This window comes from Pseudoliparis swirei, chromosome 3 (genome assembly GCF_029220125.1).
Source record: "Pseudoliparis swirei isolate HS2019 ecotype Mariana Trench chromosome 3, NWPU_hadal_v1, whole genome shotgun sequence".
NCBI classification, from domain to species: Eukaryota; Metazoa; Chordata; class Actinopteri; order Perciformes; family Liparidae; genus Pseudoliparis; species Pseudoliparis swirei.
This window is the reverse complement of record NC_079390.1, coordinates 15,443,605-15,466,575: the sequence shown is the minus strand read 5'-3', so window position 1 is coordinate 15,466,575 and position 22,971 is coordinate 15,443,605. Positions and strand designations below refer to the sequence as shown.

Here is a 22,971-nt window from a genome sequence, read left to right as displayed (position 1 = left end):
CCCAGATTCCTGCCCCGGACTAAGTTGGACTAATTATGACGACGCTGTGAGATAAATGCCACTTGGTCGCTCAGTTAATACATATGCCACAAACATGCCAAGAGGGCTAGGGGCCGATCGGAGGTGGAAGAGGGAGGAGGAGGAGGGCGAAGTGGACGAAAACTATTGGCAAAACAAAGAGGAGCAATTTCCTTTTTTGGTTTTACTATTGAAAGTGCTTTCACATCCCACCTGTTTGCTTCTGGTTATTTTTCTTCATGTAAGCTGGTAGAAAAGCTGTAACAGACGATGTGTGATCAGAAATCCTTGACAGAGTCTTTGGCGTTTAGACTCCACAGGGAGATTTGTAATGGAGGTCTGTCAGCAGTAAGAGAACGCCCCCCTCAATGAGGGGGAGGGGAGAGGGTTGGTGAAGCTGATTAAGCTGATGAGTTGACGTAGACCGGCAGCGAGCACGCAGAGGGGTGGAGGCAGTGACGGCTGCATCAACGGACTGAAGACGGAGACACTGTAACAGTTTAGCTCCACGCCTTCCTTATTGTAATAGTTGTTTTCATCCTGTCACACCATCTCGTCAATCCAACTCCACTCACCTGCCTCTGATCACTCCCTCGTTAGTCCCTCATTCCCTTCACCTGGTCCTCACGCCCGTCTCACCTGCAGCCCATCCCCTCATTAGTCCCTCACTATTTAGCTCCCTCACTTCCTCTTGTCCTCTGCCAGATTGTCTTGTGTTTTCGTGCCAAGTTCTCCAGCGTTATTAGAGTATATTCCTGACCTGCCTGTTCTGACCCTGCCTGCCTGCCCTGACCTCTGATTCTCTGCCCCGCCCCTTTTTGGTCTTGTTTGCTTCTTCGACTGATCTCCCGGTTTTGACCCAGCCTGTTTCCAACCAAAGACAGTATTCTTTGTTACTCCTGTCTGAGTCGTGCTTTTGGGTCCACTCTAATAGCGCCGTGACAGACACAATCGTATTTGAAAAGAGACAGCTGCGAGACGATTGGCTTACAAAGTAGGCGTGTCACCGTGCCATTGGATGGATGTGAGCAGGCGATGAGAACAGCATCCCCGTTCCACAGCGTTGTAGAGGATATATCAGAGAGGGAATTCAGAGCTCTTGTTTCAAGCAGCTGAAGATATGTAACTATAAGTACTCATATCAAGATATGTTGGTAGTTCTGAGAAAGGAAATCAGAATCTGCACAAATCAGACTTCTAAAAAAATCTGAATAGGCCAAGAAGATTTCAATTGTATCTCTGTGTTAGTCTGTATGAGAAACCCAACCATAGGAGGTTGTCCTGTGGGAGGAGTTGTAGAAAGTCTTCTCTGGCTCTGGGGGTGCTTTTTCATGTCTGGTAGAGCTGCACTCACCCGAGTGATCCCCCTTACTTACCTACAAGCCCTTCTAATCTCAGCATTAACAGTAAAACACGTTCAGCTAATTACTACCATAAACACCGCCGTCCCAGAGAAGAGAATCAAGCCGGTGAAATGACGAAGAGGGGAATGACTCTAAATGAGGAGCCAATAAGATTTCCTTTGGCGTGGGTGCCGCGGTCACACAGCCATTTGTTTGGCGGTGGCAGGTAGAAGAAGTTCAAACGCCACTTAGCCGCCCTCTTCATCGGGAACAATAGTGTTGTCTGTTTTGTGCATCGAGGTTACGAGCATCCTTTACACCGGCTCTCTTCTAGGACAGTGAACTGAAGACAGCCCCTTGGCCTTTGGGGAAATGAACAGCGCACTGTCTTTTTATAGCCCATGTGGTAATTTAGATAAATATTCGACTGATTAATGAGTTCATTGTTGTTTAGCTGCAGCCTACAATGTTTTCTGGAAATTAATCTTCTCACAATTGCATCCTTTTATATGACCAAGAGAATCCACGAGTTCTATACTTGACAGGAATGTTCTGACCATCTCTGCAGCTGGATCCGTGTGTTGCTCTGTGTGGTGCTTCTCGCTGTGTTTGCGTGAGATCATCCTGCAGTCTTTTGGACTCGTGTTTATAACACCGATGTGTTTTTGGCATCTCGTTGATGGAGGTGTGTGTGTGTGTGAATGGAGCTGGCAAAGAGCATTTTTCGCCTAATTAAGTCTTCCTCCCAGAAACTTCCCCCGGTATCCCTGTTTTTGTGTGTGTGTTTTTCGACCATCCCTCCAGTATGATCACTTAATGAGTGTTCTCCCAGAAAGTGGGTGGCTACTTGGCAAAAAAACAAAGCTGCTGACCAAGAAAAGAAGAGATTTGTGTCTCGTTCACAGCATGGATTGAAATCTTGTTGGGGTTCAGCACTTTCTCGCTGAAAGACTCGTGTGTTGAGCTTGAAACACACTTAGTCTTTTAAACTAGGACTGCTCCGATCTGGCATATTATTGATCTGATGCCGATCACTGCTGTCAGAGGCCGAGGCCATGGTGACTTCTCTTTTCAGTGGTCAAAGGAGCGGCTTTAGAGAGGTGGATAAACACATTTTATTTCTTTTAAATAGACGTCACAATAAAAGTCCCCCTTTATTTCTTGCTGTCTATTTGTTTTCTGTGCAGTATCAGTAGAATGTTATATTGAAGGATAGCCGCGAACAAAGTGTCTCTAATTCTGTGAGGAGCACATCCGATCTCGTCGCGTGCAGACTTGACAGTTAACGCATCCCGGTGTGAACGGATGACACCTTTTCTGTGGTTTCAAAACCATAAAGTGTTTCCCCTCTTTGTTGGCACAGGTTGTCAGTTGCTCAGCCTTGCGTACACACCTCTGTCTCACACTTTATGTGCAGAGTCTGATCTACTTTGTGGCCAAATGGGGCCTTAAGTTGCCAAAGTATCGCCACACCACCAACATCGTATTGCTTTGTTTCACGGGTGATTAGTTGTTGCAACTGCACTAAAAGGAGAGGAAGCACTTTTCACTTCCCTCTATTTGACTTTTGACACCAAATGGCGTCATAAAAGTCAACGACCTTTAGATGGCAATCAAACATGTATTTGGGCCATGCGGCGGTGGAATCGCCTGTGGTAGTTTGCTGCTCCGCTCTCGATGAAGGGTTTGACTTGGAGCCGCCCTTGCAGTGCGGCACCTTAGGAGGGCATTGCTCTCTGGTATTTGTTCTGAATAAATTGTACTGAGTGTCCTATCGCTGACTCATCTTAAAGCTGGCCAGCTCGTAATTGCTGGAGTCCTTGTGCTGCATTCAGGATGCACAGAAATGACTCGACATCACAACGTTGCCTTGTTGCATCGGCGACTTGTTTCCACCGAGCTGCGGTTTAGCTAGATAGATAGCTAAAATAGCTAGATACACAGATGGATGTGTGTGTATATATATATTAAAAAGACACTAATTAATATATATATATATATATATTAATTAGTGTCTTTTGTGACACTTACTGACAATATGCAATAAGATAGTGCTGTACATTACTGCTGTACTGTATTTAATATTGTTTTGCTACTACTACGTTTCACTTCGTAACCTATTACACTTATATACCATGATATTGTAACGTCTCGGACGTTATGGCACTGATGACACGGAGGCGGGACGGCGTTATTAATCCTCCCTTTATTGGGCATCCACCAACACAGACAGCGTGTTCCTCTCAGCTTAGCAGGTCGAACGTCAACAACAATGGTTCCCGTCAACCACCCTTAACTCCCGTTTTCCGACAGGTTAACCCCGCCTCCCCTCTACTCCGCCAATCACAGGCACGCCCCTCGACCAGCACGCACGGTGCCACACTTGATTGACAGCCACTTCACAGGGTCGCTACAATATATTACGAAGTGAAAGCGTAGTAGAAGCAAAACAATATTAAATATAGTACAGCAGTAATGTACAGCACTATTGCATATTGTAAGTAAGTGTCTACAAAAAGACACTAATTATATATTATATATATATATATCCATCTGTGTATCTAGCTATTTTAGCTATCTATCTATCTATCAATCTAGCTAAACCGCAGCTCCTCCATTCTGTGATCATGAAAGTGATTTCTTCCGCTGTCCGGGCACTTCAGTGAAGCTTGTCACTAAATCGTCGCAGACTCGTCACTGCGGCCGACCCTCCGTCTGCTGGCACTTTTTGACTAGTAGTGGCACTTTTTAACTAGTAGTGGCACTTTTTGACTAGTAGTGGCATCTGCTGGCAACTGCTGGCAAGTGCCGGCAAGTGTCACTGAGTGCCAGTGCTTAAACTTTAGACTAACAGTGGCATCTCCTCAAAGGAGAATTTCATGGAGGTATAACAGTATGACATGGTAAAAAAAATAATTATATATTTTTTATTATTAAAGAAAGGCGGGTACATTATACATATCATGGTATATAAGTGTTATATATTACGAAGTGAAACGTAGTAGTAGCAAAACAATATTCAATATAGTACAGCAGTATTGTACAGCAATATCGTATTGCATATTGTAAGTAAGTCTAAAAAAATACATTATCTATGCAAGTCTGTGGCACTTGCCACAGACTTGCCACTGAGGTGCTGACGGAGGTGCCATGTTGTGCTAGACTGAAGGCCTCTGTTGCCATGGGTGCAGGTGCCAGTGAGTTGCCATGTTCGGTGCCAGTGATTGCACTCGCCTCTCGCCTAAACAGCATACGCTTAAAACACGTCTGCAAAACGAGGCGATGGGGAGATGTTTTTAAGCGGCTTCCCTCGTCTCTTCTACGATCGGGACTTGGCAGAAAATGAGCACCGACTTCTGGGGACGAGCGTCCCTTCTGTCAGCGGCTCTGAGCGTGTGGTCCCGAGGCGTTAAATGCGTCGATGCCTTGCACACGGGCAGAAGCCTGGGCGTCCTTCTGGCCGAGTACCCTGGACCTGAGCCAGACTGCTCTCCCCTACTCCTCTCCGGTTTCCTCTCCTTCTCACCTTGTTTCATCCCCTCCCTCCTCTCCCTTCGTCTGACTCAGGTCCTCGGCGTCCTCCACTCGTCTCCCCTATCTCCTGCTCCTTCCGGTCGCCTTCCTTTTCTCTCTCTCTCTCTCTGGTGGGCTGTGTTAATGGATGCTCGTGGGGCGCGCTCCACGGCAACCGTCTGCTGCCAACAACACAACACACACACACACACACACACACACACACACACACACACACACACACACACACACACACACACACACACACACACACTACACACCCACATCCCTTGGGGAGCAGTGTTTCTTACAGAATCTGAACATATGCCCAGATTCCTGCCCGGACTAAGTTGGACTAATTATGACGGCTGTGAGATAAATGCCACTTGGTCGCTCAGTTAATACATATGCCACAAACATGCCAAGAGGGCTGGGGCCATCGGAGGTGGAAGAGGGAGGAGGAGAGCCCAAGTGGACGAAAACTATTGGCAAAACAAGAGGAGCAATTCCATTTTGGTTTTACTATTGAATCGGATTTTGGGTGCCTTTTTGCTGTGATGCTCCGCTGTGCTTGTAGAAAGCTAAGCGCCTGGGACGACAACCTTTTAAAGTATTCGTGTGCAGCCTCCAAACGAGTTCATGGAGCAGCACAGTGGCTCTTGACTGCACACCCACTTTGTCTTTTAAACTAGGACTGCTCCGATCTGGCATATTATTGATCTGATGCCGATCACTGCTGTCAGCGGCCGAGGCCATGGTGACTTGTCTTTTCAGTGGTCAAAGGAGCGGCTTTAGAGAGGTGGATAAACACATTTTATTTCTTTTAAATATACGTCACAATAAAAGTCCCCCTTTATTTCTTGCTGTCTATTTGTTTTCTGTGCAGTATCAGTAGAATGCTATATTGAAGGATAGCCGCGAACAAAGTGTCTCTAATTCTGTGAGGAGCACATCCGATCTCGTCGCGTGCAGACTTGACAGTTAACGCATCCGGTGTGAACGGATGACACCTTTTCTGTGGTTTCAAAACCATAAAGTGTTTCCCCTCTTTGTTGGCACAGGTTGTCAGTTGCTCAGCCTTGCGTACACACCTCTGTCTCACACTTTATGTGCAGAGTCTGATCTACTTTGTGGCCAAATGGGGCCTTAAGTTGCCAAAGTATCGCCACACCACCAACATCGTATTGCTTTGTTTCACGGGTGATTAGTTGTTGCAACTGCACTAAAAGGAGAGGAAGCACTTTTCACTTCCCTCTATTTGACTTTTGACACCAAATGGCGTCATAAAAGTCAACGACCTTAGATGGCAATCAAACATGTATTTGGGCCATGCGGCGTGAAATCGCCTGTGGTAGTTCGCTGCTCCGCTCTCGATGAAGGGTTTGACTTGGAGCCGCCCTTGCAGTGCGGCACCTTAGGAGGGCATTGCTCTCTGGCATTTGTTCTGAATAAATTGTACTGAGTGTCCTATCGCTGACTCATCTTAAAGCTGGCCAGCTCGTAATTGCTGGAGTCCTTGTGCTGCATTCAGGATGCACAGAAATGACTCGACATCACAACGTTGCCTTGTTGCATCGGCGACTTGTTTCCACCGAGCTGCGTTCACTGAAAGTAGCAATCACCAAAGTCACTCAGATTCATCCCTGTGGGTCTCTGTATTAAATACCAGAGCCCACTTCCAGATACCATCCAACACACTGATCATACTGTTATCCCCCCCCCACACTCAGGTGGTTGTCACTAAATGATCCTCCCTCCAATATGAGAATGGTCTTTTAGGGATTTTTCAACAGCTAGTGAAAGGTACTATAAAACCCAATTCTCAACGTTGCTCTTTGCAGAAATACTGATGTCTTCCTTAAGCTTTTTCTTCCTCGCTAGTATGTGCTGTAGTTCATACACCTCATAAGTACCGCTGCCTTGGGGGTTTGCAGTTGGGCATATGGACTGACAGACCTACACAGCGGCGCTAACTTCTAATCAGCGAGCAGGGAGGAACCATGCAGGACGCACTTCAGGTGCATCAGGGATTTTGGGTGGCGCTTCTTTGCTGTTCTTATGGCCCAGCTGTCGTTGTTTTTAGAGGTTCAGATAAGGCGCCGTAGCGGAGACACACCTGTTTTTTTAAAGATCAGCTGTGGACGAGCCTCCAACCGTAGTGGCCACAGCACAGCACAGTGGCTCTTGACTGCACACCCACTACTGGTTTTACAGATGTGAACAGGATGCCACCATTTACTCACATTTTGAAACCATTTAATAGTTACGACTAAGGTTGAGCGATATGACGATAAATATATGTATATATACATATATATATATGTATATATATATATAATATATATATATATTTTTATATATATATAATTTGTTGTATCCCCTGCTAAAATGCAACTTGGTTATTGTCCTGCTTTGTATACTTTCTCTCAACCCTCCCCTCCCCTCCCTCCCTCCATCCTGAGCCGCCTGGCTTCCTGCCCTGTCTCATTTTACAGCCTAGCCACTGATGCAGCATAGTCAGCTTCCACCACGCAGACTTCTCAAGACCCATTAAACATTCATTGGGTAGGGCCATAAGATACCTCAGCGTAACCCTCAGCTCTGCTGCTCTAAATTCAGCCCCAGAGCTGAGCTTTTCAGTCTTCTCCATGATACCAGGCAAAATTCTATCGGCAAGCGCTCGTATTAGAGGAGCAGTCGAAAATGCATGCAACAGACAAACAGATTGGTCATGTGGGCGTGGTACACTATATGACACATGATCCTCTTTCGTGGCAGCAGTGTTGTGGTACATGGATGATGCAACTTATAGCGGGTACCACACACAGAAGATGACTGTAATAAGGCCCAACATTTTAAGAACAGCTTACAATTACCAGGATGTTCCTCCTTCATTTGTCTGTTGCACCAGAGAAGCTTTGAGAGGACATGTAAGAACACATTGAATTAAATTCAGTTTTTGTTGTTGCCCAGAATCACTAATTACGAATTTGCCTCAGAGGGCTTTTACAATCTGTAAACGTACAACATCCCTGTCCCAGGACCTCACATCGGATCAGGAACAACTGCGTTCTCGTCAGGCGCCTTTTTCTTATTCTTATATATATATATATATATATATATATATATATATATGTGATTCATATTTTACAATAAGTATATTGTATATTTATATTATATGGTATTTATATATCATATACTGAATATTATTACAAGATTCATACAATTCAGTTTTTTAATATATATTATATATGTATATATAATATATAATATAGATATATTAATATACTGAATTTTATGAATAAGATGCCCTTATTATGTCAGTGTTGAAATGCGTGTTTGATACTTTTTTGCATTGAATCATCTGGAATGTTTGCTGAAATTGATTGGAAGGCCCTACCAAAGAAAAATTCCACCAGCCGCCACCGATTTGTCTTCTCTGATGCAAACCATACAGTACATGTGCAGTACTTCAGCCCTCGGCCCACAGCAGTATCCATGGCGGCTGCCTCCGAGGTGTCGAGTAACAACTTACTTAGCGTTTCGCTGACATGAACTGTTTGTAATCTGTCCATCAAAAGGTCAGAGCACTTTAGCCCAGACATAAGGAACAATGCAGACATGCAAAGGCTCCAACGGAGAGCTCTGGTGATTCACTGAACGTAGAACCGAGCGGCACGGAGATCATTTATAATGTAAAGGAACGGTGTGTGTTGTGTGGAGGATACAGGATGCGTGTAGAGAGGAATGGGAAATGGTAAAAGGAAATAGTCGGGGCACCGGGGACACGGGGGAAGCAGGGAAGAGCTGTCATGTCTAAATAGAGACATATTGGGGGAGCTGGCATCGTCTCTCCTCTCCCGCCAGGTACAATGTGCTTACTCTGAAGATCGGACAGCAGCGTTTTGCAAACAATACAGGATATGTGTCCTACACATCTGCCAACAATCCTATTTTAAGCCCTCTTCAGTGTCTGCTACAGTTGTAATGTCTGCACTTCCTGCCTTTCTTCCTCTTGCCTCTTTCCCTCATTAGCATTAATATATCTGAGTAACACAGCAAGACTTAATAGAAGTCAGTTTGTACCAAGAATAGAGAAGAGTAGACGACCTTGGTGATTTTTACAATAGGTGCGTTCCTGTGCTGTGAGTTCTCTTATCTGGCGGGACCTGATGCCGTGACCTTGTCGAAGCAATGACAGCTGCATTACTTCCTCACACGCGGCCGCACGTGGAGCTTTCCCTTTCGGAGCAGCCCCGAGGCCCGAAGATGGCGGGTGGCTCCTGAGCCCCTTTCCCGTTGTCAAATCTGTTTGTTTATCGATTGCGGTTGGCAAACACGGGTCCGTGGGGACAGTCGGTGACTAATCGGAGCGGTAGCTTGTATAACTAGGGAGATTTATTTCAGAGCGAGCGTTCCCCTTCTGGTGTCTGTCAACTCGTCCTGGGTTGTTTCGACGTGCCCGTTGAAGGCGACCGCTGCTAAATTGCACGTTCAAGGGCAGAAGTGTTGGCATGTTTAGCGGCTGTACATGAGCCGTGCCTGTTGAGAGAAACAATGGCTTTTTGAAACTAAATCATGAAGACTGCTGTCATTTAATGCTGCATATACACCTACACTTATTCTGCAAGTAAGAACCCGCTGATACTGAAGTTGTTGCAGCTTGTAGTCCACTCGATCGAACAGGAGAATAATTTGCAGATGTTCCCGTGGGTACAGAAATTACATAGATATCAATATAATAATATGATATCATATCAATATCGTGTTATGAGATTAGATATTGTCTCTGATTGTGGATATGGTGATGTGACATAAGAGTTGTCTTTTCCTGCTTTTAAAGGCTGTATCACAGTAAAGTGATGTCATTTTATGTCAGTGTTCTAGCTCTGCCCCTTACTCATCACCTATAATATAATATAATGTCTATCATGTTTATATTGATATATTTGATACAAAATATGATATTTGATTTTTCCATATCTGGCAGCCCTGTGGGTCATTATAATTTTACTATTGAATCATAGGGAGGAGTCACCTGGTCATTTGACTAGCAATATATATATATATATATATATATATATACACATATATAAGGATGTGTGTCACTGTTTATCCTATCATTGTGCAAGTCTGCTAAAACCCCTGCCAGGTCCAAACAAGTCTTATTCTCCTCATTGAAATTAAACTTCACTGAGCAATATTTATACTTCAACAGTATTTTGGGGTTTTTACAAAACAAAAAGGATGAGAGGAGTAACTGGTCGATTTCGCAAAGGTATGTCTGGTTGAACTGGTGGCCTCCGCTCCAGTGCAGCACACAGCTGAATACAGTCCCTGTTCTGAGAGAGATGTGAGAGAAACTACCAATGGGAGTCGAGTTGAGTGTCCACAGGAGATACAGCTTAATTGTGTGTATGGCGCATGTCCCCGCTGGTGCAGCAGAAAACACACACTGATGGTCTCTCCCAGAACATAATGTTCACTCGGAGGCGCTCCAAACACCAGCTCTCTCACCTTCCCAGACGAACTGTAGCCAGGGTGTGGATGTGCTGGAGTTTGATTTAATTGCAGCTCGGCACTTTCACACCTGCCAAGCCGCACGAGGAGAACACCGAGCCTTCATCCAAACACAGGCGAGAATGTCAGGAACTGTAATTTTTATTTTTTTATTTTTACTATCTCGAAATACTCACAATGCAACACATGGGAACACCTTTGAAATGTCAACCACAGCTGCAATACTACATTAAATCATTCCTTGTTTTAGAAATCACACAGATGCCGTGTGCAAGGCTAATTGATTTCTCGTTCCGAACAATTGTTAAATATGTTAAATATCACAGTGGTGCCGTCGTCTTTTCAAAACGACCTTTGTCGTTGTATCATGCCAAGACCCTTAACTGTCACGCTCCGAGATCAGATTATTTGAATTCATGTCCGATCAGCCGGACCATGTGTCGAGGTGTATATCGATATCAATGTAATATCGATACATTGCCCTCCCCCACCGGAACATTGCAGAATTATTTTCCCATTCGACCGAGTGGACTACAAGCGGCAACAACTTCAGTATCAGCAGGTTCTTACTTGCAAATTATATGTAGGTGTGTATGCAGCATTAGATCACAGCAGTCTTCATTATGTAATGAAGATTATATGAAATGAAATATGTTTATCAGTGAATTAGCAGAGCTTTGTTGGCGGCCATCTTTCAATAAAACAAGCATACTAATGCAGGAGGAGTCAGCAGCCAAAACAACGGGACTTTTATTGCGTTAAAGTAAAGGAAATGCGGTTCTCCGTGGTTCTACAGCTGCTTCCATTACTACAGGATATAACAGAACACGATCCGATCAGGCGGATGTTGACACACGCATGCGGATGCGGCATCCCGTCACGACAGTGGCCTCGCAGAGAGACGAGTGTGACCACGGCCTGCGTTGGCCTCGCTTATTGGTGAGCATTCCTCCACTTGATTGTCCGCTGATCCTCGATCCACCATCTGCCCCTAAGGTCAGCCAGTCAACAGGAGGTCAGGGGCTCAGAAACACTTCTCCCTCCTCGCCAAACTTTTAATTCTAAGACTGTTTTAGGGTACAAGTTCAAATGTTGAATGTTTTTTTGAGTTTAATCACATCCTGAAATTTCCCGACTGTGGGACTAATAAAGGATTATCTTATCTTATCTTATCTTTCTGAAACAGAGCTTTTTACTTTCACAGTTGGGTTTAACTAACTTTTCTAATTGGCCGAATGATGAGCTCATCTCTTCTAATTGGCCGAATGATGAGCTCATCATATGGTTGCAACATTGAACCAGTGAGGCGATTCTCAAACTCACCTAATAGAAGCCCAGACTGATAATTGGTGTCAGACAAATAGTTAAATCTCAATATAAACTATAATCACATCATTTCTATATGTAAATAACGCATAGATGGAGCAACAGGTTTAATGAGACACTTTTTTAATGTATAAATGGAATGTCAAAACACCCTTTAATGAGCATCTAATTGAAAGGCTGCCATGATTACATGCACCATCGGCAGCAGCAACGTTCTTCGTCAATCTGGGCCGTCCTTCAATTAGGAAGATGAGCAAACCCTGTATAGGTGGACATATTTACATTCACCAAATATCATAGTGTGTATTCTTGACGCCTATTAAAGATAAATGTTACGCCACGGCTCTACTCAAATTGACTGTTTTGTTATCCCACAAGCACTAATTGGGGATAGCATACCTGGTACTTTTTCTGGTACCACTAAGACAATTGGTCTAAGAAAATCATCGTTAATGTTTTCTTAAACAGCCAAGCTACCATCAATAGTGACTGCAGTTATATTTTAATTCACTCAAACCAGATGTTAGTCAATTTGCCAGCCCACAAAGAACTAAGCCGTACCCCGAAGATGATGTCATGGAATAATTGTCGCTATGGCGATCATCTGAGAATCAGTAAGACGGCACTTCCCGCAGTGGGAAACAAATTAAGAAGTTTTTGCCTCCACTGTACTTGTACCTCTCTTTTCTAGTCTTCTGACCACTCAACGCACTTCAACACTGCTTGTCATCATTTACCCATTCAGACACTGATGGGAGGAGCTAAGGCTCCGACCATATGCAGTAACATTCATACACCGTAGGCACAGCTATGGGAGCAATTTAGGGTTTAGTGTCTCGCCCAAGGACACATCGACATGGGCTGGCGGAGCCGGGGAATAAACTGCCGATCTTCTGATTGAAGGATGTAGCAGCTTTATTGCCGCTACCCGTGGGTTTCCCCCAAAAGCTCCAAGGATCAGCCAGGCACACAGAGGTTTCGTTGGATACCATGTTTATTTGTATCTACACAATACTCAGCAGACCGCAAACCTGCGCCTCTGCTCACTCTGCCCTGCTCCACTCTCAACTGGGAGCTTTTATGAGGGCGGCCTCGGCTGCTGACTGATTGCCAATCACCAGCAGCCGAGGCCACATGAGAGACAGCTGCCACAAAGGACGACCCTGCCCACCACCGATGGGAGCCGCAGGGTCTATCCATGTTGAGTTTCCCATGGAGGCTTGGGCGGGAGGGGGGGCTCTGGGGACCGGGCTCGAGGAGGGGGGGCTGGGGACGGGGCAGGGGACGGGAGCGGGATGACCGGGCGGCAGGGGGCAGTAGAACGGGTGGCAGACGGCCCCGGGATCAGGGGGCCCAGCCGCCGGCAGTGGCGCTGGCTGGTGAATTTTTGAGTTACGGTTAGGCTGCGGTTTAAATAACACTCAACAATGAGAAGAAACAGGTTTTGAGTAGAATATTGTAAAAACAAAGCTTTATTTCAAGAACACAGCGTGCTCAACACGGTCCAACAACAACTATCAACACACTGTAACTTTGGGCATGAGAGGTTCAGAGCAGCTTTAAGAAACATTGGGTTGGGTTTCAGAGGTTTGCAAAATAAAAGAGTTTCACCCTCACATGAAAGAGGTTCAGAGCAGAATAGAGTCAGAAAGAGATCACATGTTACATTGGGTGTTTGACAGAGTAGACCCACTACGTGTAAAGAAAAGTAGCCTCCTCTCTTTAAAGTGGTCAAACTTCTCAATAACTCTGGTTAAAGTCAATCATGTCTGTAACCAGCCTGTTTCCATTATTCTTGAGGGAATGTGTCTGTTTTTCAGAACTTCTTCGTTGTGTTTTCGATGCCAGTTCGGTCTCCTTCCTGCCGCCACAATAACTTTCGATTGTAGGACGTTTCTGTTGGGCGGGGGGGGGGGTAAAGGGTAAAGGACCCGAGACAGAGGGGACTGCTGGGTAAACCTAGGAGGGACATTTAGACGCCACTAAAACTCTTCTCTGATCAGCACCAGGGAAAGTGGGTCACAGGGAAGGACAGGATTAACGGACAGAATACTAAGTGGACATTCTGTCGACACCACGATAGAAGCGGCTGACCTTGACCGGTGGCTTCGGCTGCTGCCTTTTGAAAGTCAACCCTGTTGTCTCGATGTGCTGACTGTTCACAAATGTTTGTCGTGTTACTATATCAAGGCTACCGCCAACACAACATTCTGGCGTGCTTGCTTAACTCTCTGTGTGATGCAGGAGGGATCAGATGCTTCTGCACCCTGGAAAGATCTCCTGTGAATTTCAAATGATGAAAGCTTGAACGTAGGAGGCTAGAATTGAGGTCAAGTCTCTCCCCTGTGGCGTAGCATTAGCGTTGTAAGCCGCCCTGATGTATCTAAGGGATGTAGCACAGCTGACAAACAAAAAAAATGTGCGATGCAATTTTCCTAAGCTCATAGGCAGAATGGTTTGACTCTGGCTGCTGATTTCTGGACTTCTTTCTATTTAAACACAGAACAAATTCATTCTCACTCACTGCTCTTCCCAATAGGATTATCTCTTCCTGCTAGAAGTATTTGCACCATGAATACACCGTAGTTCACACATTTTGCTGTATTGATCTACAACTGTACTTTTCTTTGATATATGATCCATTTAGAATCAAATAGACCATAAATAAGGGTATACTAAACAAAGGAATATCTAATCTAATACTTTAGGGCGGGGCTACTGTGATTGACACGTTGTCCCTTCTGGCGATAGTCCATGTTTTCAACATTTCACATTTAACACTTTCGCAGTGTGTTTTCACTTCATGGAAGTTAATTGTAAATTTTTTACAAAAAGCTACATTTGTGATGGACAAAATGGCCAAACTTTAAACATTGACACTTTAAAACATCAGTCCACATGACGTTACGGTGACTATGTCCCCCCCCCCTTAACAACAGTATATGTACATTACCCACAAAGGATCCCAGATCGGCCCCAAGAAATACGGAATAATAATCTCCCAGTAATCATTATGCATCAATATGAGTTACTCTGCGTTATTTTCCTCCTCCTGAAACGAGCCACTGCATAACTTTGAGCCACGCGGTTTAAGCCTCCAGACTCTAAGAGCAGATGGTGATGGAGATAGAGTTTAAAGGCCAAGTGGCAGAAAGAAAGAGAACATATTCTCCTCCAGTACACATTCTCTGTGAAACTACTTTTAAACACAAACCTTTCCTAGTATTTGAAAACTGATCATAATAAACCTCCTGTTCGTTGTACATCCACTTTGGCTTAGCGGGCAACATCATTAATGTCTCCATTAATTTCACGGAGCTGTCGTTTTATTTCCACCACCTCAATTTTTGAATAAAATACAGTAGGACTAACTAAGTGCAGGTGCGAGAATAATACGCGGTGTGACAATACACTGACCTTCCTATGGTCATCAATAATTCATGTTGTATTGTGTAAAATCTCATTTATTTTTCATTTTCGTTGGCACTTGAGTGGGCCAGTTGTCACTGCTAGACGGAGACAGGGGACCAGCTGAGACGGGGGGGGGGCTCCAGTATATTTGGTGTTAAGTGCCAACATACAGTCTCAGCTGAAATATTACGTCAGTGTGTTGTGTGTTTGATAATTTTCACACGCGGTCTCGTTTGTCATCTTGAATAAATCTAGAATGGCAGTTTCCTCCGAGGCTTCAGGGTGAATATCTGCACCGTCACATGTTATTCTACTGTCGTATATCCTCCGTTATACTGCCATGTAGCACAGGAAGAGCCCTTTATCTATGACCCACGGGGATCTGGGATCAGATATTACTCGTAAATCCTTTTGGAATAGCAGTTATGAAGGAGAGAATACCATGAACACATATACATCACATCTCTTTTCTTTGCAACATGTGAACATGTAAAAATGTCTCCAAGATGAAAACTGCTCAAGTAAGTACTTTGACAGTCTATATGTTATTTGATATACTTTTAAAATAAAGCTTATGGCGTAAGGGTCCGCTGGAGACAAAAACTACATTTCTTTCATTCAACGAATCATTGAGAAATGGACATACATGCCATATCTCCTTCACGTTTTGTTTTCTACACGTTTGTTTGTTTGTTTGATGTTTGACTGGCCTCCTTTTAATCAAGTCGTCTGGAAAAAACATTTGAAAATGATATATGTATATATATACAGGACTGTCTCAGAAAATTAGAATATTGTGATGAAGTTCTTTATTTTCTGTAATGCAATTAAAAAAACAAAAATGTCATTCATTCTGGATTCATTACAAATCAACTGAAATATTGCAAGCCTTTTATTCTTTTAATATTGCTGATTATGGCTTACAGCTTAAGAAAACTCTAAAATCCTATCATAAAATTTGAATATTTCCTCAGACCAAGTAAAAAAAAAGATTTATAACAGCTGAGTGTTTGTCAAGGCTCAGGAAACCCTTGCAGGTGTTTCGAGTGAATTAGACAATTCAAGTGATTTGTTTAATACCCTACTAGTATACTTTTTCATGATATTCTAATATTTAGAGATAGGATATTTGAGTTTTCTTAAGCTGTAAGCCATAATCAGCAATATTAAAAGAATAAAAGGCTTGCAATATTTCAGTTGATTTGTAATGAATCCAGAATGCATGACATTTTTGTTTTTTTAATTGCATTACAGAAAATAAAGAACTTTATCACAATATTCTAATTTTCTGAGACAGTCCTGTATATATATATAAAAATGAGTATGGATTTGACCCTATAAATCGATTTCAACACCACAGATCAAACGTCTACTTATTTCTCTCGTGGCGCCTCCTCTGACTGAACCATTACTGCGACACAATATATTTTTAATCTGACGGTGGCTTCAAAGTAGCATGACGACACAAGTGTTACAGTACTCCTGGCAACAATAACACATACCCAGCAAACATAGCCTCCCCTTGCCTCTTGTGCTGTGCTCACACTCTTGGTACTTTGTGTGTGTGTGTGTATGTGTGTGGACCTCAGCGGTTATACCTAGCGATGGTGCCCTCCCCCGGGTCTTTGATTGTAGATGAGCTGAACCCTTCGGGGTGGGGATGGGCACACGAGCTGTGCCTCTCCTCCCTCCCTTGCTCCCTCTCGTCTCATCAGTGACAAACAGTGAAGTCATACCTTCCAAGGGGCCTGCGTTTTTCTTTTTTTTGCTATCTGCCATGATGTCACCAGCAGCCAATCAACACATAGCGCCGCTTGAGGAAGCATATGTGTGAGTGTGTGGGTGTTTGTGTGTGAGGGGGAGGGAGGGGGATGAGGAGAGAGTGGGGGGTTCACCACTGGGAAAAGCACAGTTATTATCTGGTTCTGCTCGGCGACCTCCAGAGCACACATGCACATTAAAATCACCAAATCCACGGGCGCCTTCGGATCCATGCTGCCTCTCAGTGATGTAATGCACTGTGCGTTACATAAGAGTGCTGTGTGCTGCGCGGTGGTGATGGGCCTGTGATGATAAGGATAGATTCAGATGCATTGCGCGTTGTGTTTCACGAGGTGATTAGCAGCCCTACGTTTTGGGGAAACAGCTCCGCGGCTCTTAGAGTTCCACTTTGAATCGGTACCTTTATATTCCATAGGTCAGACAATTAGGCCTCGTCATAATATAAGCATCCCTTGTTTAGTGTGGAACACAGACAGTTAGCTGGATTTCGGATTGACCTCTCGTCAAGGTCACTGTGGAGGCCTTCAATGCTTCCCCGCTGCAGCCTTAATACGCCCCATATTTTTTAATTATTAGAAGTTATGGAGTACATTTGTCATTGTTAAATCTGAAACTTAAACCGCACAACCACATAAAATAAGTAAATCTAACCTGTCCCTTTTTAAATACAGGCGCAGCTTCAAATCTGTCATTTCCAGAGCACAGGTTCTCTCCGTCATCTGCCCTGGAAGCATTTTCACCGTGTGCTCCGCTACAGAACATAACGCCAATACCAGTGATCGTCCTTGCTTTACTTTTACCTGCAGACATAATAAATAAAGCCCCGTCACACATGGAGCCCACTGTTCGCCCTCGCTGACCACGCGGGCAGCAGAGCAACGCCTGTGCACAGGAGGAGCCGCAGAGGGTCGATTAGCCGACTGGTGAAATGCTAGCGCGCTCATAAAGGCAGGCCACATAGTAATTAGCCTGGGATGGATGTGTGACACACAGTTGCACCGGGGCGACTCCAACGCTGAGCTAACGGAGGGGAATCTTTTCTGCGAAAGGTCAAAGTGTTATTGAACATCAGGTCCATTACTGTCACATTACCTCCTGCATGTTTTCATCCTGTCAGTCAGTCGGAATTAGACAGAGAAAAGACTGTCGAGATGAATCACATTCACGTTTCAGGCGGGTGCCGTTAATCTTCCTCTGTTCCCGGCCCGCTGGCCTTGGCTCGGTATTGGATTTGTTGCCGGCGTGGTGACTTCAATAGTAGGTAGACGATCAATAGAGAAAATTACAGGGTGGTGGGCGGAGATTTCAGGGTGGCGGGGCGACACCCTGTTATAATGGTAGGGGAAACACTGATCTCTAATGTGCGCGGTGAAACCAGGGGAATCGGCTTACCACCCCTATTTATTCTGTGGCGGATGGCGGAAAATATTTTTCCATGGAGCAAAGCAACGGAGATAAGCCACGCCCGCTCATCGACGCGTATGACGCGATTAAACCACAAATAGTCGGTTGAGTAAACTCAGGCGAGTAAAGCGCTGTCAGTTCTGTTTGTGACAGGGTTCATACACATGCTGACCAAAGGATCTCCAGGACCTTTCTTATCTTAGTTTTAGTGAGAACACGAGCTGCAGCATTTTACATCAACTGGAGGGACCTAAGAGACTTATTAGAGCAGCCTGATCAGAATCAGAATCAGAATTGTATTTATTGCCAAGTAGGTTTTCACCTACCTGGAATTTGTTCTGGTGTATGGGTGCATACAGTGAACATAAAACATAAAAGCATACAAACACAATAAGTACTACTAAAAATACAAAAATACAAAAAGCGGGAGGAGTGCAAAAAGTGCATGTGCAATGATTAATGTGCAAAGTAGTGTGTACATAACACAGGCTTGAGGTGTGGGGGAGGGTAGGTGACCACGTCAGGTGGGGGTCCGGGCCTTGTTCATGAGGCCAACGGCAGCCGGGAAGAAGCTGGTTTTGTGGCGTGAGGTTTTGGTCCTGATGGACCGCAGCCTCCTGCCAGAGGGAAGGACCTCAAAGAGTTTGTGACCCGGGTGGGAGGGATCGGCCACAATCTTACCTGCCCGCCTCAGGGTCCTAGAGGCGAACAGGTCCTGTAGAGATAGTAAGGAGTTTCAGTCATCTAGTCTAGAAGTAACGAACGCGTGAACCAAATTTTCTGCATCTTTTTGAGACCAGATGTGCCTTATTTTTGAAATATTACGTAGATGAAAGAATGCAGTCCTTGAGATTTGCTTCAGGTGGGAGTTAAAGGACAAGTCCCCATCAAAGATAACGGCGAGATTCTTTACAGTGGTGTTGGATGCTAGGGCAATGCCGTCTACAGAAACCACATCACCAGATAATTGATCTCTGAGGTGTTCAGGGCCGAGTAAAATTACTTCAGTTTTGTCAGAGTTTAACATCAAGAAGTTGCAGGTCATTCATGTTTTATGTCTTTAAGACATGCTTGAAGTTTTAGCAAGTTGTTTGGTTTCCTCTGGTTTGATCGATAGATATAATTGAGAATCATCTGCATAACAATGAAAGTTTATGGAGTGTTTCTTGATAATATTGCCCAAAGGAAGCATGTATAAGGTAAATAAAATTGGTCCAAGTTCAGAACCTTGTGGAACTCCGTGACTAACGTTGGTGGTCATCAAGGCTTCATCATTTGCAATTACAAATTAAGATCAATCTGATAAATAGGATTTAAACAAACTTAGTGCGGTACCTGAAAAGCCAATCAGGTCCAGGCGTACTTGATCCAGTGAATTATGGTCCCACACTATTTAGTATGTGGCAGTCATTCCAGTGAGCCAGCGTGCTCAATACCTCGCCCATCTTAATGGAACAGGGCCATAATTCACGTCATTAATTACATCTGTGTTTACCCTTATTTAAAAATGGCCGCTGTGAAAAGAGCCTATTGTCAAGCAGCTGCCAACCCACGATACAATATTATTGCGATACAATATTATTGCAAAACTATATTATCGCAACGCAATATCAGGACGCAATATTACGACACCATTTTGCGGTAATCGAAGTATTGCGATAACTATTCCTTTAAACAAAGCTTGTGTTTGCTGACTGTTGCTGTTGTTATTGTATTGTACATGACATACAAAAGAAGGGCTCGTTGTCCCGGTTGACCTCTGAATTGCCTTTCACCCCCAGGTGCCCACAGAGTGCGAGAGGAGCCCCAGTTTGTGACGGCCCACGCGGGAGAGAACGTCATCCTGGGATGCGACGTGTCCCCCCCCCTGAACGGCCAGCCCTACGTGGTGGAGTGGTTCAAGTATGGAATGCCCATCCCCTTCTTCATCAACTTTCGCTTCTACCCTCCTCACGTGGACCCGGAGTACGCCGGTAAGATGGTGAACGCAGTCACATTCACATTACAACCAACCTCTGACCACAGACATGCGTTGCCAGATGCTGTTCCCCCCTACACGGAATATTTTTTTTGCATTTGCTGCATGTCGCATTGTTAAGAAATACAGCCACACTTTTGACTGTTTACCTTTCTAGATAGCTACTGTAGCTATATAAACGAAAGGATATCGTAATCTGCTGACAGGGCGAAGTTGTACAAAATTCTTTGCAATTTCAATCGGCTCAGGCACCGAAAGGAAGCACCGAAATGTGCGTTGCGTTTCGGTCCGGTCGGCACCGGTTTTCGGTACCCAACCCTCGTGATAACACGTCAGAATTCATCTCTAATATCTATTTATGTTGTGAAAACATCTCCTTAAAACAACTGGATGTATTACATTTCTCAACGAGATTACATGTGAACACATCATTACAACATTAATTAAACTAGAACGGGCACTCCGTAGAGCGCATACCTTCGCATATCACAAGATTGGGCATTGAATTATGAACATTTTGGCATTAGTTGCATGCCAATTGGATAAAAATTGGCCGCGGTATATGGTAAAAAGAAGATTTTGACATTTTCATGACCTTGACATTGACCTTTGACCCGATCAATCCCAAAATCTAATCAAATGGTCCCCGCATAATAACCAATCATCCCACCAAATTTCATGCGATTCGGTTTAATACTTTTGGAGTTATGCGAGTAACACGCATACAAATAAATAAATAAATACACGACGATCAAAACATAACCTTCCGCATTTTCAATGCGAAGGTAAAAATAAAAATGTTCACTGAACAGAGCCTGAACACATCATAATGTAAGTGTTTGTTAGCCATTAGCTGTGCCGCTAACATTACATGCTCTTAAACACAGATTAGTTGTTTACAAGGTAACATTTTCAGAGATTGGCAACTAGAAAAGCAGAAACGATATCCTGATCACATATTTGACTGATTATTGACAGATAACGAACACACTGTGGTGGTGAACATTAAACTGTAATTAATCCAGGGTTCACATGTGGGCCGTAAGGCGGGATGCGTTTGGATCACGAATCGACAGTGGTTCATGACAAACTACCTTTAAGCTCAACAGTGATGTCACAGTGTACGTACACACCTGTGTGTACACGCGTACACACCATCACACCAACGAGGTGAGAGATTAAACCTGATTATTAGAGGGCATGTGAAGGGGGGAATTCACTTTATATTTTAACATGCGATTAGATGCACGGTTCCGGGCTGATTTAATAGGAGACATCTCGTGTGTAAAAATATTTGGATATTTGTAGATTTTTCTGTTATATTTCCTTTTCAATTAACGCAAGTTTATTTATATAAACCAAAAGACAAACAAAAAAGGAACAGAAATCAAATCAAAGTTGATGATCAAAATCAAAACAATATTTAATGATAGAAAACTATTTATAAAAACGTTATTGTTCTCTAGGGAAAGTTATGTTTCCATCCATCTCTAATGAGATAATTCTCAGAGAGAGAGAGAGAGAGAGAGAAATGGTGCAATAGGGTCAGTAGGAGGTAAATATACAGGGCAGGTTTCGGTTTGTCTCTAAATAAATGTTATTATTGACATATTGCCCAGCCCTAGTGTCGGCCCAAGGTGTGTGTGGGTTTGTTACAGTAACAATTATTAGTTTGCTGTGTTTCATTCATGAATATTGTCTTAGGGAGACCAGTATAAATATGCTTAGGATGTTTATAAATCTGGAATCAAAGGATGACATTTTTTATCTGGTAAAAGGGTTCAAATAAAGAAATGAAACCTTCTTGACAGTAGCGCTGTCTTTGATCACCGTGTGTCGCCGATATTAAACCCGTTTATTACTAACTAACAGACAGATGTCCTTTAGAGCAGCCGCAGATTATTCATGAGTCGCGCTCAAGGTGAAGTTTGCTGAGGAGGTGAGAGGGATTTCCCCCGTTGACGCTTTTGATGTCCTCCACTCTGATGATTATATTTCAGAAATAATTCCCCCCCCCCTTCAAAGAGCTTTTATCATGTATTTATTCATGTCATAAAAAATTAAACAGAAGTTTTTTTGCATGTGAGGAGGAGTCAGCGACACCACACAAATACATACATTCACTTCAAATTTCAATTGCCAATGAAAAATAACAAAAAACAAAGCTCTTTACAAATAATGACATTTAATGATAGCTACTACCAATAAAACATGATAATAGTTAAACACAGTTTCAAAATACTTTTCTTAAGAAAAAAAAACAGGAAAACGGTAAAAATAGAAGAACGAAAATGATATATATCATTATCTTTTTTCAATAATAATATATAACCACACAGGTTTCAATTGATTCATTACCTGAAGAAGAGCGATTTTAGGACTATGATTGATCCTACAATCAGATTGAAACAAATCAATTGAAATGTTTTCTCAAATATTATAGTATTATTTTAATTCAGAATGTCACTAATTATCATTAAAAAACCTCTCCCATTAAATTTAAGAATATTTTCTGGCTAAACCATACAATTATTTCTGAATCTGCTTGAATTTGCCAGATATTATTGAGATTTTGGAAACTTTAATGTGATATTATGTAATGATTGGGATCACAAAAACCTTTTAATAATACAAGATCATTTCTTTATTTATCTATTAGTTAGTCCAGGAACTCAA

The 22,971-nt window shown here is 43.4% G+C and overlaps 1 protein-coding gene across 3 annotated transcripts in view; it reads left to right on the top strand.

Moving 5' to 3' along the window:
- igsf9bb (immunoglobulin superfamily, member 9Bb) overlaps positions 1-22,971 on the top strand; it is a 117,610-nt gene that overhangs the window by 5,385 nt on the left and 89,254 nt on the right. For all 3 annotated transcript variants that reach the window (XM_056409077.1, XM_056409068.1, XM_056409086.1), the window contains exon 2: positions 20,099-20,290. In XM_056409077.1, coding sequence (XP_056265052.1) covers positions 20,099-20,290 — 192 coding nt within the window. The remainder of the gene's footprint in view (positions 1-20,098; positions 20,291-22,971) is intronic.